Below are 16,545 nucleotides of genomic sequence, written 5' to 3' on the forward strand. Positions count from 1 at the left end.
AGGCTTGGATGAGATTGTTGCATGTCGCCGACAAAATGATAAGCATAGCTGGGACCCGTGGCTATCCATTTTGTTTGAAAGAAGTGGGAGGAGCCAAAGGAGAAATTATTGAGAATGAGGACAAATTACATCAGACAGAGGAGAGTGGTGTTGGATGGGAACTGGTTGGGTCTGGTGTCCAGAAAGAAGCAGTGGGCTTTGAGGCCTTCCTAATGGGGGATGTAGGTGTATGGGGACTGGACATCAACAGTGAAAATGAGACAATCAGGGCCAAGGAACTTGAAATCATTGAAAAGATCAAGAGTGAGTGAAATGTCTTGGATGTAGGTGGGAAGGGACTGAACCTGGGATGGGGTGGGGAGATAAAATCCATACCTTACCTACCCATCACCTCCCTCTGGTGCTCTTCCCCCTTTCCTTTCTTCCATGGCTTTCTGTCCTCTCCTGTCAGATTCCCCCTTCTCCAGCCCTTTATCTCTTTCACCAGTTGACTTCCAGGCTCGTTACTTCACCCCTCCCACTCTCCCAGTTTCACCTATCACATTCTGCCCCCCCCCCCATCTTCTTAGTTTGACTTCTAATCTCTTTTCTCAGTCTTTATGAAGGATCTTGGCCTGAAACGTTGACTGAAACATTTACTCTTTTCCATAAGTGCTGCCTGGCCTGCTGAGTTCCTCTAGCATTTTGTGTGTGTTACCTGTATTAATAATCAGTTGTTTCATCTAACTTTTTCATTTAAATATGGTCACTCAGCTGCTTTGAAATGGTAAGTTTAAGAAAGATTTTTATTGCTTTTCCATCTGACAACATTTTTATGATTTTAAATAATTAACATCAATCTCTCCTATTGCTTTCACAAAGGCACAAGGTAAAAGACACTCAGGCTACGTCCATACGGGACCGGATAATTTTGAAAAGACCGGTTTTGAGTAAAAACGATAGGCGTCCACACCAAGTGTTTTTGAAAATATCTCCATCCACATTGAAATGGAGATTTTGGCAAATCTCCTCCTACTGCGCATGTGTAGGACACATCTACCGAAAACAAGTGACATGTTTGGTGTCGAATCTTGCCGTGAAAGACGGTGCATGTTTGTTCAGTTACAGACTATATAAACTTAAACGATGGACAGCTGTTGGCTCTCATGCAGGAGGACTTAACACTAAAAAAAACAAATACTGGAGCATATGGAGGCAACCGACAGGGAGTTCAAGGACTGATTGACCTCCTGATGACAAATGTTGTAAAACTGACTAACTCTGTTGCATTAATAAAGCACCTTGTTAAATGTATAAAACATGTCAGCATCAGTATTATCTTGTATTTCCATACAATGTTACATTAGGCTGTTACACATCTATTGTCTACTTGTATAAATAGGTAAACCACCTTCACACGAGCAAGGACAGAAAACAGGGCACAGTGAGTATACTTATTTATTCAGTAAGTTATGGGTCAAAGTATTTGGTGAGTACATTTCTAACTCTTCTGGCTTCAGTCTCGTTGCCGTCTGTTCTGAAATTGTTAGGTTGCGTTCAAGAAAACAATGAAATGGCACGCTGCTGCTAGCATCTGTTCCAGCACGTCATGACAGCGTTTTCAGATTTCTCCAGTTACCCTGTCTACGCTGCTCCAGCCAAGCGGCGTTTTCAAAATTACACACCCTGGAGAGCGTTTCTGAAAATCTCCGGTTTCGGGGGACAAAAACGCTGTTTTAGTGTGGATGAAGGGTAAAAACGAAGAGAAAAGGCTTCGGTTACGGATTTATCTGGTGTAGTGTGGACGTAGCCTCAGGCTAAAACCCCAACCACCCCTACCCGTTTTCGCACTTGCATTATAACATGATATTATAATGTCTTCTTGTTTACCAATGAGACCAGGGTCCTATTGTCTCACAGGCTGATGCTGTGATTAAATATGTGCCAGAGTTGGTTTCTCAGCTACAGCAAGATAAAGGAGACAGCAAGAACACATTTTTGTATTGAATATTTAGGTGGTAATTCTGCAAATATCATTTTACAATCCAGTCCAGGTGCACAGAATGATACTCAGATCCCTTCCAAAACAGATTAAATATACTTACTGACAGTGTGGTGGGTTATCCTTCCAATTATGAGCCAATTTGTATTTTTAAGCAATAGATTATGCTTTTACTAGCAAGTTCTTCAAGTGCTACCATGAATAAAATATCTTGACACTAATTACAAATTTATTTGTCTTTTAGCTAACAACAAAATGTGATTAAATACTTCTCACATACTAATTTATCAGGGAAATTGGTCTGCATTATAGGTAGAGAGATATTGTATTGAAATAATTAAGGACAGTTAGCAGGTTATCAGCCTAATTTATTAAATGGAAATGTTTACCACAGGTACTGCCTAGCATTGTAGCAAACTGAAGGAATTTAATTTCCCAAACATCAAAAGGCGAATGAGTGTGATTCAACGTAATGGGTTACCAAGTAATTTATTTCCCCTATTGGTGAGCAGCAGAAGTTGTCAATGTATTTAAAGAATGTTTATTTGGAACAGCATCTGTTGTATAGGGGTTTGAGTCATTGAAAGGTACCAGACAGTATCTAGCTCTTCGGCCTATTGAATGCATGCTGATTAACAACCACCCATTCTGTACCAATCTCATTTTTCATCTCATTTTCTTATTCTTAACACATTCTTTACAACTCCTCCTAGATTCACCAAACACCACAGAAAATCTACAGCAGTGAACTAATTTTCCAACCTGCACATCTTGGAGATGAGGGAGAAAATAAGAGCACAATCACAGGAGACCTTTCTGGCTTCACATCGTCAGCACCCTAAGCCAGGATTGAACCTGGATTCCTCGCTCTAACTTGAGGACTTCCTTGTCTTTTCCTTGAGGAGTGAATCTCAAGTCATGTATACCTTTGTTCCAAGTCATCTCTAAATCTGACAGATATCTTCTGAGCTAACAATACAGCTTAGAATCAATTATTTAAGTAGTGATCAAATTAACAAGGCAGAAGAGTTTGATGTTTTAGGTGCAGTCTAGAAAACATGAATCTTCTAGAGCTATAACTTCTACAACCATCCAAATTCATACTTTTCATTGATATAATTAGAAATAAAAGCTAGAAAAGTATTTAATGGATAGCACAAATGAAATAATAAATTAAACTTCTGGGAAAAACTCAGCAGCTAAGGCAGCATCTATGGAAAGAAATAAACAGTCGACATTTCAAGCCAAGACCCTTCATTGGAACAATTTCAGCAATTGTCTTTGTGATCAGCAGAGAAAAACTGAAAATTCAGTGAAGGGCTGGGAGAAAGTGGGCAGGAAGAAGCAATAACACACACAAAATGCTGGTAGAACACAGCAAGCTAGGCAGCATCGATAGGGAGAAGCGCTGTCGACGTTTCGGGCCGAGACCCTTCGTCAGGAAGAAGCAATGTTTACTGGATATATCTGGATGCCTGCAAAACAGGGATTCCCAACTTAGTTAATGGTAGGAGTCCATGGCATAAAAAAGGTTGGGAACCCCTGCAGTGTGAAATATATACAAGGCCATAGTTTTGGAACTTTAGTGGGAATTGGTTAGAGTAGTGTAGTGTGAAACGTTGACAGGGTGGATTAATGTCTTGGTAATGGAGTGTGAAGAGGTAGAGACAGGGTGAACTGCTGTTGCAAATAAATTGGAATGCTCCTGATGACTGATGAGGTGTGAAACAAGAAACTCACCTTGATGATGAACAGTCTTTTTCTCTGATCTTTAGCTTCTTCCCTAGCAAATACTTTTAATTATTCAATGCAGTTGCTAAGTATTAATCATTTTGTACTCAGTTAAAGTCCACCTTACTGAACAGAGCTTGTTCAGTTTGTAACTGGTCTCTCTGCTGCAAATGTTTGAGGCCATTTATCCTTGAGTTTTTAGGTATCTGTATGATGAAACTGGCCAGAAATTCTAAACAAGACAGTGTTTTTATGGTCTTATTTTCTATTAGAAAGCATCTTCAATAGTTTTTAAACAATTTAAATGATTAATAAAAATGACAACAAGGAATAATAAAATCATGAATGTTATTTGAGCAGGGGATTTTTAACAGCATTCAAATCAGAGGGATAGAAATTGTGGGCCTTGTGATGGTGTGCTGAGACACACTGCCCACCTGGTCCTCAGACTTCAGTAAAATTCCCCTGTTAAGTTTGTACATTTGCAGTAGTCTTGCAGATGCCAACACTGAGCATCAAGGGTAAACTTAATTGGTAAAATATTATCTAATCCCCAAATTTTACTGACTGCAGGATTGTAATTATGTTAAGAATCCTATGCACTTCTGCAAATTCATTTGAAAGAGTCAGAGAACTACTTGCAGGTTTGACAATGAAAAGGAAGATTATCTGTTTAATCTGTATAAAAGAATGGCCGAAAGGGTACAAAGAGCCTCTTTAAAGCAATCAACACAATTCGTGCAGAATCCAATTTACTTCATTGACATAAGAAATCTAAATTACCTAGTGCATGTCCTAGAATATTCCCAACAACATCACTGGAGCCATCTAAGTCTTATGAAAACAGCAATAACTGCTGTTGTTCATTCTGTACCAACATTTTCTTGACATTGATTACTCATAATATATGGTGTGACCTTTCATACAGTGATTTATTTCTTTTGTCTGCAGGTGATATGTTATCAGATCATTAACCAATTAAGTTATACTTGGTATTCTAGCTCAATTTTTAAAAACATTGAAAAGACCTGGAAGGACCTGCCCCAAATATGCAGGCAAAGCATATGCAACCTTTTACTTAAATACTATAAGAAATAATCTGTCAATAATAAATGCTCAGTAAAAGCTATCACTAATGAGGGAAAGCAGGATTTCGCCTATTTTCTGTGAAGGAAGACCAGCATTTCTCGTCCATCCTCCATTATCTAAAAGAAGATTATCATGAGCCCTCTTGACCTACTGCAGTCCATGTAGCAGAAGATACGTAGTTTCAAAACATTGACCTAGCTGTGGAGAAGAAAAAAACATTATTTCCAAGTCAACATAGTGTACAACTTGAAAGAAAACTTGGAAATGATTAAGTGTTGCAATACAACCTGCTGTCATTTTTATACAGCTGGAAGCCAGTCTGTAGCATTGTTTAGACTATGCTACAAAGCAGGATCAGTGACCAGCTGGCACTGTAGCCATTATATACCATTTTGCGGAGTTGGTTTGGGAGTGATGTGGTCTACATATTGGATCTAACTGAGTGCAACTGAAGCTTTGAGCCTGGAGGTTTGGACCACCATTGATGTTGCTTTGCTTATCCTGCCAGTAAATGTGAAGGATTTAGTGTACCAGCATTGGGGCTATCTCTCCAATGCTTTCTGGTGCTTGCCAAAGGGGAGCAGCTATTAGTGGTGCTCTGAACTTCAGGAACTTTTGACAGTTTGAGGTTCTTAATTGTCAAACCCACTTTCCCTGAGACAGTCAAATGCTGTTACCTTGAGGGAGGTAGTTAATTTTATCATCACTGTTGAGCAGTGGCTACATAGACATGGGAAAGAAGTCTAGGTTTTCTCATATCTGATTGCCGTTATCTGCAGAGGGTGGTGTTGTACAGTGGGTCAGGTTTGAAAAACAAGGCTCATTTTATTAAGCTCATCAATGCTTCCTTGGAACACAGGGATGAACTGAACATTGGCTCATAAAAAACTGACACAACCACTCGGAAGGTTGATAAAGATCATCAGACAATGAATAATAGAAAGTGAATCGAACCATTGCCTCACAGAATCACGTTTATTATCACTGTCTTATATGATAAGAAATTTATTTTTTAGCGGCAGCAGTACATAAAATTAATTAGGTGCTTAGGTACATCCAGTAAAAGGAGAGCTGAGCTGATGCATTGCTGATGGAATTCAGTGTGAAGATACATGAGGATATACCGTTTAAGAGGGCTAATATAGGAAAATTATAATTTGTTTTAATGTTATCAAAAAGATAAGCAAAAAAAACTGGGTCAAGAATTTCAGTTACATACTATATGTTCCTTCTATGCTGTGCACTTGATTTGTGGAGTAAAATCAATCACCGAGTGCCTTCAGCAATTTAAAACATTAATAGTGCACATTGAAACATTGCTTTTTGTGTATGATGCACCCAAACATAAAAGTTGCTGAGAGTGCAGCAGTTCTGTCAATCATTGTACAACCTAAAATTAGTGTACTCTGCCTTCATGGAACGGGATCCAGAACAGCATAACAGCATGGATCATGAAGTCTAAAGCAGGCTCCACAGAAGAAAGCAGGCTCACTTGTGGACTATGTTTCTGGATGCGACTTTGAACCAGATTTCTGAAGGCCTTGTAGAGTCTGTGAGGATATCACTGGAGGGTGTGTAATGATCTCTGAATTTTAGAAGAATGAGGAATAATTTAATTGAAGCAGAAATTAAAAATCTGAAGAGGCTTGACTGGGTCAATGCCAACAGGTTGTTTTCACTGAAGAGTCTCAGGACAAGGGATTGGACATTCAGGATGAATTTCTTCATCTTGAATATTAAGAATGTTTGGGATTCTCCACCACAGATACTCAGTTGTTAAGTAAATATAAAACTGATAGAGATATTTTTTGGATTTTTGAGGAAGCATGACAAAAGATGAGCCGAGACACATCAGCTATGGTCTTGTCGAATAGTCATGTGACCTGCTCCGACTTTTTATTTTCTTGTATTCAGATCAGGTGCTCACTTCTGATACTGCTGACCATGATCCAGTGCTAGTGATGTGCCCATTACTGTAGCAGACATACTGTGATAGCTTGCCCCGGCTACCTCTAATGACCACACTAGCTCTATATTTTCTACAAATGTCTGAAGGATAGCTGCTATAACAGCTTCAGCACAAAAGTTCATCTCACAGGATGGTTTGCTATTGCTGCTATTGTTGATATTACATACTGTACATTTAATATGTGCAACAGTGCTAATGCCCTATAAATCCTGATACTTAAATGTGCAAGATGCACATTACATGCACAAAAATATTTACTAGATCTACTCAGTGTGGGACTCCCGAGTAATAAGTGATTTAATATGTAGTGGAACATCAAAGTCTCAAGATGCAATAGCTAAAAAGGAGAAATAAGCAATAGATAAAATGAGTACAGTATACAGATGAACAATAAACTATGGTCCAGACCCCACAAGTTCATGGATCCTTAAAGTTGGAGGGGCTGTTGGGAACACTTTGGATTGCCTGGATTTATGGCAGAGAAATACAATATAAACCCAAGTTGAAATGGCAAAATTTTAGAAATTGCTAGTGTATCTTCATTTATGTACTTTGGATAATTCCCATCACCACACTTCACGAAGGATATACAAACTTTGGAAAGTGTGCTGAGTTGATTTGACTGTGATGTTAATATGAATGAAGAATTGTAGTACAATAAGAGTTGGTAACATTAAGAGAGTTTCCATTGGGATATAAAAGGTTAAAAGGTGACCTGACTAAAATTGTTAAGATGAAAGATATGATAAAAAAATATAACTCTTTCTGGCAGGTAGTGTAATAGCTGAATACCTTAGTTTAAAAATAATTAAATATCTAGGGGAGAGATGAGAAGAAAATGTTTGTCTGGAAGCTGATTCCAAAAATACTTACAAGGTTCCAGAATATATAGGGGTGTGGTGTGGCACAAGCCAAAACTGGTCTTCCAAAGAGTATTCAGGCACAACGGCTCAACAGCCATCTTCTATGGTATCAGTTTCTAAAATTTAAGATTGGATTCTTTCGTATTACATGATGTACATATTGAACTTAAGATTCATTATATAAGGTGAGTAAAAGAGATTTATTTTTGGCTGGACATGGATAATTACAGGAGTCTTCACTAAGTAAAGTGCGTATAATGAAATAACTTTGATGCTTTCTTTTGTATATGTTTCTGATTTGCATTCTGAGTGCATTAATAAAGCATCCCACAATCTGTTCTAATATTTTCAAACTAATAATAACTTTTGTTGGGAAGAACAGATTTTCTAAGTCAAAAGATGAAAGTAATAGCAAGTTACATGAGTCCAGCTCCTGTTGACGAGCTGAAACTTTCCGTTTTCATCTAGAAGCACCTGTGGACTGTCATTTAACCTCACTGTGGTCAAACTGACAAAATAAAGTTAGGATAATTAAAAGCTTGATCATTTATCTAATCTTCTTTTAAAGTAATTCAAGGTAAGACACGATGAAATAATGTTGCTAGAGCAAAGCCTGAAGAAATGAGTTCTGAAGGAGAGAGCTAAGTAGAGCCTTTTTCAGGAAATCTATTGGACTTTATGAAAAATTACCAGCCCCATTCAGGCTTGTCAGCAGCCCAGGGTTTGCTGTTCCATGAATCAAATTTGGAGTAATTTGGAGTGAAGTGGAGCCCTTTTAGATTTGACTCTCATGTAAGCCAAGGGAGTGTGTTAAATATTTTGTCAAAATTTATTTTAAGCAATTCCATTAATTAAACTTTATAGGTAGCAATGCTATTACTGGTATGTCTTTCCAAAATTATGTCCCAATTAGGTGTATATTTATACCAATCAGACAGGTGTTATGTTCTTTTCCACATGTGACATTGATATGAAAGCAAACATACTGGATACAGAGCAGGCCTCCCAAAGCCCTCCAGCAGTGTCTCCTTTAGTTACTGCCATTCCTGCCCTTTTCTTCTCACAGGGTTGGTGCACCTGATTGGCCACTAGGCTAAGGCAATTTTCCGAATTTCTGAGTCACAGCCTGCTGATTTTACAGTGACTCCATTAAGGTGTTGAAATCTCCACGGAGCTGATCATTCCAACACCATTCTTCCTCTGTGTAACCGGATGATTTCAAATTCTCTCAGTCCCGTTGCACTAACCAAGACCACAAGAATGGTGGGTGCTGTATACTTAGTGCCTAAAGTACCAAAGAAATCCACTGAACTTCCAAATTATCAGATTTTAAAATGTGGACATACAACTACAACTAAACCTAGTTTTTGAAACATTTGAAGTGGAAACTATCAGGCATTGAGTTTGAGATTGCATTTCACTTTAATACTTTTCAATATTCAGGAGTATCCGTTGATTCATTCTGCCAAGAATGTCAGCCTTCATCTGGAATAAAGTTTTTAAAAAATCGTAAGTAGGAACTTCAAGATCACTGGAGGATTAAAAATGATTTTGTTCTCAGAATAAATGGAGGAATATGGAAATCCTCATTGAGGAAATTTGTTTCAAGTTGGTTCATGTATCTATCAAACATAAAAGGCCCTGTCTTCCCAATCCACATCTCATATATGACTCTTTGGCTCCTGAACTTCAACGTTTTTCCATCACTATTCCAGTTCCAATGTTTACAATCTCTGTCCTGGGCCCCTGGGTTAGAGGGGGGCTCTGCTTCAGGGATAGCTTCAGTCATTCAGCACCTCCCCCACACTGATACTGAACATTGCCTCTATGGGATGGGCATCACAGGAGTCTATAGGGGCAGAAGCCTGAGCTGTTTATACACCATGGGAAAAAGGGTACAGATTCCAGCTCTCTGTCTTACAGCGTGAGATTTGGACTGACTGAATTTAGTTATCACCAAGCTGTCATGCAATTTAGTCAGACCACTGAGTAGCCAGCCATTTCTGGAGCTATAATGGAAATCTGCTTGTGGAATCACGAGACAACAACCTCAAAGTCACTGAAGACAGGCTGGGGGTGGTCTCAAGTCAGGAGAGCAACTGAAAAGACTCTACATGTACACATAATGTGTGTGTGTGTGTTTGTAAACAATAAAAACAGACCTTATTTTCTTTGAACTCCAAAATCATATCCTAACTTTTCTAGCATGATGCCCCAAAAGCAACAGAGAATTGACAGATTTGGTTTTAAATTTTAAGAGTTTGCGCAGGAGGAATATGTTGCATGTATTTATAAAAAACAAGACATGGAATTTCTGACTGCATGTACACCATCCTTGATCAAGGAAGTGGGATGTTGTCTTTTTGAAACATTTGCCAGATTTGAGAGAACAGCAAAGAACTGCAGATGCAAATTTGAAGAGCAGAAATATTCAGCAGGACAGTGTTTGTGGGAAGAGAAATAATATCTGATCAATTGAGTATGTCCAGCATTTCCTCTTCATTCACCTTCACTGGGGGTCAATTTAACCTAAATGATCAGGTAAAGAACCCCAGAAATCGGGTACAATACTACTTTTATAGTTCTGCAATTAATCGTCCCCATTGCCTTCAATAGCGGAGTGTGAAATCGAGACCACACCCTACACGGTCAGCTTGAGGGAGATATTATGACTGCCATACTTTGATTCTTGACCCCATTCACTGCTTGATGATTGGTTGTGGCAGACCAGGTTAGCACTTCCTAAGCAGTTTTGTTATATTTTTTAAGTACAATTTATGTCTCCAATGCAAACATAAGTGACATAAACATCTTCAATGCCTTCTGAGGTTAATGTTGAGAAAGTCAGTTCTCGCATGAAAGACCTATGTAAATATGAATCTGATTTCAAAAATGGCACCAGAGCGTGAATGACCGTTTTGTACCTTCTGCTTGTGTCCACTGAGACTTCACTGAGGTTCACAGGATTATCTCACAGGCTCATTTTCTTGGAAGCTGGATGCAAGAATAATATTGCTGCCACTGGGTACGGAGAGGAGATGGACCAAAAGCTGCCAGGAAGAGCAGCCATTGCAAAAATGCATTCTGTAAATCACAGCCTATAGAATAGAGGACAATTACTGGAAAGCTGCAACTTACAAATCAGGTATAAAAGTAGACATAATTGTTTTATGATTGTCTTCCTCTGCATAAAATAGGGAGACAAAAATGGTCAATCTCAAATAAAAATTAATTTAACTTCAGATTTTTTTGCCAACTAGAATTTTAGTGTTTGTGTCCTTTTTGTTTCAGTCTTGGGTTGTATAGAGACATCAAAAGCAACAGAATCTTGAGTCAGTAGACCTGGACATAGTTTCACAGACTTCTGTGTCTTGCATTCTCACCCACCTGTCACAGTGAGAATGTTGAAAATAGGAACAGAAGGCTGGAGAATCTCACTTTCTGACTGATAGATGATGGCTGTTCACATCAATTCAAAGATATTCAGTAACTCAACATAAAATGAATCCTTCTCAGAGCATCAGTGTGAAAACAGATTTTCCAAGTCTGTTGTTGCCCTGAAGCATTTTTTTTTACCTCGGAATCCACATTACACTTCAGTTTGAAAATCGCCTTCTGTATCCAGGGAGATAGCGGCAGATGTCTCCCAGTCTGGGGAATGCAGTTCTAAAGTTCCCTGGGTGTCTGAATGAAGTGTATCAGGTGGTGCGGTCTTGAAGTTGTCTCGAGATTGCTCCACAGGGGTAGTTTTCTCCTATTGAGAGAACATTTCTAACTTAGTCTCCATTGGTGCATTGACAATAATGTCACTAAAACTGAATGTCTGTGCACTGTTGACCTTTCTTTCATTGAAACTGAATGGAATAGAAGGGTGAGAGAGCTTGTCCCCATTTTTAATATCAGGGTAATGAACTGAATTCCATCACTTCTCAATCCTTTTCCACATGAGGCTATATTGGAATGGAATTTTAATCCAGATGTTGGCCAGATTTTCTACCATATTTTATCTTATACTCAATGACTAAATTGTTATTGTAATCACAGGATCCTTTATTTATTGCAGAGGATGAATTAAATCACATAATTGAAAGGGATCTTAACAAGTTACAAAATAATTATATTTGGCAGTGTTAAAAAACTGTTTTTAGAAAAATTAAAGAAATTAAATGTTAATTAGACAGATTAGGAGAATGGGCAAAGAGGTGGCAGATGGAATACAGTGTAAGCAAGTGTTTGGTCACACGCTTTGGTACAAGGAATTAAGTTTTCCACTATTTTCTAAATCAGGAGAACATTTACAAAATCAGAAGTGCAAAGGAAGATGGCAGTTTTAGTAAAGGATTCCCTGAAGGTTAACTTGCAGACTGAGTCAGCAGTAAGGAAGGAAAATGCAATGTTAGCATTTATTTCAAAAGGACTAGAATATAAAAGCAAGGATATAATGCTGAGGTTTTATAAGGCACTGGTGAGACTGCAAATAGAAACATAGAAAACCTACAGCACAATACAGGCCCTTCGGCCCACAATGCTATGCTGAACATGTACTTACTTTAGAAATTACCTAGGGTTACCCATAGCCCTCTATTTTTCTAACCTCCATGTACCTGTCCAGGAGTCTCTTCAAAGACCCTATCATTTCCGCCTCCACCACCGTCGCCAGCAGCCCATTCCACGCACTCACCACGCTCTGCGTAAAAAAATTTACTCCTGACATCTCCTCTGTACTGATTTCCAACACCTTAAAACTGTGCCCTCTCGTGTTTGCCATTCCAGCCCTGGGAAAAAGCCTCTGACTAACCACACGATCAATGCCTCTCAACATCTTGTACACCTCTATCAGGTCACCTCTCATCCTCTGTTGCTCCAAGGAGAAAAGGCCAAGTTCACTCAACCTATTCTCATAATGCATGCTCCCCAATCCAGGCAACATCCTTGTAAATCTCCTCTGCACCCTTTCTATAGTTTCCACATCCTTCCTGTAATGAGGTGACCAGAACTGAGCACAGTACTCCAAATGGGGTCTGACCAGGGTCCTATATAGCTGTAACATTACCTCTTGGCTCTTGAACTCAATCCCACAGTTGGTGAAGGCCAATGCACCGTGTGCCTTCTTAACCACACAGTCAACCTGTGCAGCAGCTTTGAGAGTCCTATGGACTCGCACCCCAAGATCCCTCTGATCCTTCACACTGCCAAGAGTATTATCTTTAATACTATATTATGCCATCATATTTGACCTACCAAAATGAACCACCTCACTTCCCCAATAGCCCTAGCAAACCTCCCCGCCAGGATATTGGTCCCCCTCGGATTCAAATGCAACCTGTCCTTTTTGTACAGGTCACGCTTGCCCCAAAAGAGATCCTAATGATCCAGAAATCTGAATCCCTGCCCCCTGCTCCAATCCCTCAGACACGCATTTATCCTCCACCTCACTCTATTTCTATACTCACTGTCGCGTAGCACAGGCAATAATCCCGAGATTACTACCTTTGAGGTCCTGCTTCTCAGCTTCTTTTCTAACTCCCTATAGTCTGTTTTCAGGACCTCCTCCTTTTTCCTGCCTATGTCGTTGGTACTAGTATGTACCACGACCTCTGGCTGTTCCCCTTCCCACTTCAGGATATCATGGACGTGATCAGAAACATCCTGGACCCTGGCACCTGGGAGGGAAACTACCATCTGTGTTTCTTCCCTGCGTCCACAGAATCACGTCTGATCCCTAACTATAGAGTCCCCTATCACTGCTGACACTTGGAACATTATAAACAATGTTAGGCTCCTTATCTAAGAAAGGAGAAGGCCCAATGGAGGTTCATGAGAATGATCCCAGGAATGAAAGCATTAATGTGTGAGAAGCGTTTGTTGGCTCTGGGCCTGTACTCGCTGGAGTTTAGAAGATCTCATTGAAGCCTACTGAATATTGAAGGGCCTGTATAGAGAGGACATGGAGAGCATGTTTCCAGTATCCAGTATCAGACAGCACAGCTTCAGAATAGAAGAACATCCCTTTAAGGAGAAATAAGGAGAAATTTCTTTATCCAGAGGCTGTGAATCTGTGGACGCAGACGGCTATGAAGACTAAGTCACTGAGTATATTTAAAGTGAAGATTGATAGATTCTTGATTAGTAAGGATGCAAAGGTTACAGGGAGAATGGGGTTGAGAGGGAAAATAAATTAGCCATGATCAAATGGTGGATTAGACTCAATAGGTTGAACTGCCTAATTCTGCTCTGATGCCTTATGGCCTTAATCAGTTTGTTGTAGCCAAGGGGTTGAAATATAACTCTTGTCACCTGCACTAAACATGGGTAGATGTGCTGTACATGACTGAGATCTGATTCTATTGACTTCAATAGAATCAGACTTTGGAATGGCAGTACAAGACACACCTGCCTCTATTTCAAACAAGAGAAAATCTGCAAATGCTGGAAATCCGAGCAACACACACAAAACACTGGCGGAGCTCAGCAGGCCAGGCAGCTTCTATGGAAAAAAGCACAGTTGACATTTCAGGCTGAAACCCTTCAGCAGGACTGGAGAAAAAAAAGCTGAGGAGTAGATTTGAAAGGTGGGGGTGGGGGGAAGGGAGAGAGAAACACCAAGTGATGTGAAATTTTAAGGGGGAGGGCTGAAGCATAGAGCTAGGAAGTTGATTGGTGAAAGAGGCAATAGGACATGGAAGAAAAAAAGGGGGGAGGAGCACCAGAGGGAGGTAATGGGTAGGCAAGGAGATAACATGAGAGGGGGAGGAGGGGTTGGGATATGGAGGTGGAGGGGTAGCAATACTGAAATTTTAAGGATTCGATGTTTATGCCATTAAGTTGGAGGCTGCCCATACAGAATACAAGGTGTTGTTCCTCCGACCTAAGTGTAGCATTATTCCGGCAGTGGAGGAGGCCGTGGATGGACATGTTGGAATGGAAATGAGAAGTGAAATTAAAAAGGGTGGCCATTGGGAGATCCTGCTTGTTCTGGTGAACATCTACACATTTAGCACAAATCAAGAAAAAAATTCTTCATTTGAGTTGCAGATCTTTGGAGGTATTGACCGTACTCAAATTTGAAGTCAATAGAGTTCTGAACACAGGTTGAAACTCTGAACCTGCAGTCTTGTGGTCTGGCATGTTTTGAATCTGTATGTAGTACAGATCTGTATTAATTAATTAATTTGAACCAGAATCTAAAATTAATTGAGATCTGTACTAATCTGTCGCTAATTAACCAATCAGTACAACTTCTGCGATCTCAGCCAATAGTGTTTCTCACTTATATAACTCTGAGAATGTCTGTATTAGAAGATCAGAGGAAGATAATTAGAGAGAAATTTTGGTAGCCTGTGTTTTCAATGGTCTATCAAGTCCCATGGTGCCAAACTGGAGAGTTTCAACCTGTTTTCTAGAATAGCTGTGAGGATAGTGCAGAGTAAAGGTTTTGAGGCAGTATATTAGCCATGATCTAGATGAGTAACTGAGGAGGACATTTATATTTATTCTCTTCCATAGACAAGCAGAGTTCTTCCTGCATTGTGTGCTCATTACTTACAATTTCCAGCATCTGCAGAAACTCTTGTATTTATGATTTGCTGCCTAAAACATTGACTGTTTATTCCCCTCCACAATTGCTGCCTTATTTGCTGGGTTCCACTATTTCTCAACTCCTCTTTCTTTCTCCATTTCTAGCTTCTATTCCCTTCTTGTGCAGAAAAATGTGCTGTCAAGTTACCTGGTGCCCAAGTGGCCCAGACTGGGCACATGTTCTACTTACGGCTGCCATGCTCTTTTCAGCTCCTGCTGAAGAAATGCTCCATCGTTTCTCCCACTGTGAGATAAAACATAAAATATTAATCTCTATAATCACAATGAAGCCCAAATGACAGAAACAGTTAGAAAAGTACCACTTAAACATGCTCTATTTCTTTATTTTTTCCAGAAGAACTATACTGTAGATATTGAACTTCTGTGGACAAACAAGCCCAGTGATGCCCATTCTTGTAGGCTCTGCAAAATAGTGATCAAGAGATGACAACATGGGGTGTTTCTCCTCCCTGCCTCTAATTTGGATGGCTATTAGAACACTGCCCATTTTCTCAATGCGACTGTGACATATTAGAGAAAAATCAATTCTAATTGGGGAGATTTAGGACCATTTCCCAAAATAGAACAAGAAGCAATTGAACATTACAACTGGTTCATTTCAGCAGTAAATAAGAAAGCACTCTTTAATATAAACATGACAAGAAATATGGATTCTCTAGCTGGGCTAGGAAATACTTTTATTAGGGCTAAGCCATGACCTAATGGCAAGAGAAGGAAAGGGCTTAATAGCCTCCCAAGGATACTGAAGACTATTTCGGCACCAGTGAATCCATCACAGGAGTAAGATTAATGTGAATGTATGGCAGAGCTGCTTACTGAATTCTCATAGAGAGCAGTGCCAGTATTGACATTATTGTGCATTTCTTTGTTCTTACGCAGACATTATCTGCCTGATACTTAAGCTGTTGGCAATCATGCCATGAATATCAGATGAATTCACCTGCTGGATTCTGCTGTGTTATCTACACTTCTCAGTTAAGTGGATGCCTTTGACACAATTCCTGACACATTATATTATATATTGTATTTATACCTGCTGCTCTACTTATATAGTCATTATAATGTGTGTTGAAGTGCTAGTGCTCCTCCACATTTTGAAGATGAAATCCAATGGGGTAATAACTAGGGCACAATGTTAAGTAACAAAATCTTCAGCTGAAAATGTTTTGCTCTCCATTCAAAGTCTGGATTCAGATGTGTCTCTCTGACTACCAATGCCCTGGTAAAATATGTATTTGGGAGCTAAAACTGATGGAAATGGAATAATCAAGACCCATTCTCAAAAATAAACAACAAGAAAAAAAATTGTGAAT

The 16,545-nt window shown here is 39.5% G+C and overlaps 1 protein-coding gene across 1 annotated transcript in view; it reads right to left on the bottom strand.

Moving 5' to 3' along the window:
• Positions 1-589: 589 nt before the first annotated feature.
• Positions 590-16,545, bottom strand: part of LOC140719696 (adhesion G protein-coupled receptor B2-like) — a 137,276-nt gene continuing 121,320 nt past the window's right edge. The window contains exons 5-6 of the mRNA XM_073034496.1: positions 15,402-15,455; positions 590-11,387 (exon numbers count right to left, since the gene is read on the bottom strand). Of these exons, the coding sequence (XP_072890597.1) occupies positions 11,223-11,387; positions 15,402-15,455 (219 nt within the window). The 3' untranslated portion in view covers positions 590-11,222. The remainder of the gene's footprint in view (positions 11,388-15,401; positions 15,456-16,545) is intronic.

Source organism: Hemitrygon akajei, chromosome 32 (genome assembly GCF_048418815.1).
Source record: "Hemitrygon akajei chromosome 32, sHemAka1.3, whole genome shotgun sequence".
In the NCBI taxonomy this organism is placed as follows: domain Eukaryota; kingdom Metazoa; phylum Chordata; class Chondrichthyes; order Myliobatiformes; family Dasyatidae; genus Hemitrygon; species Hemitrygon akajei.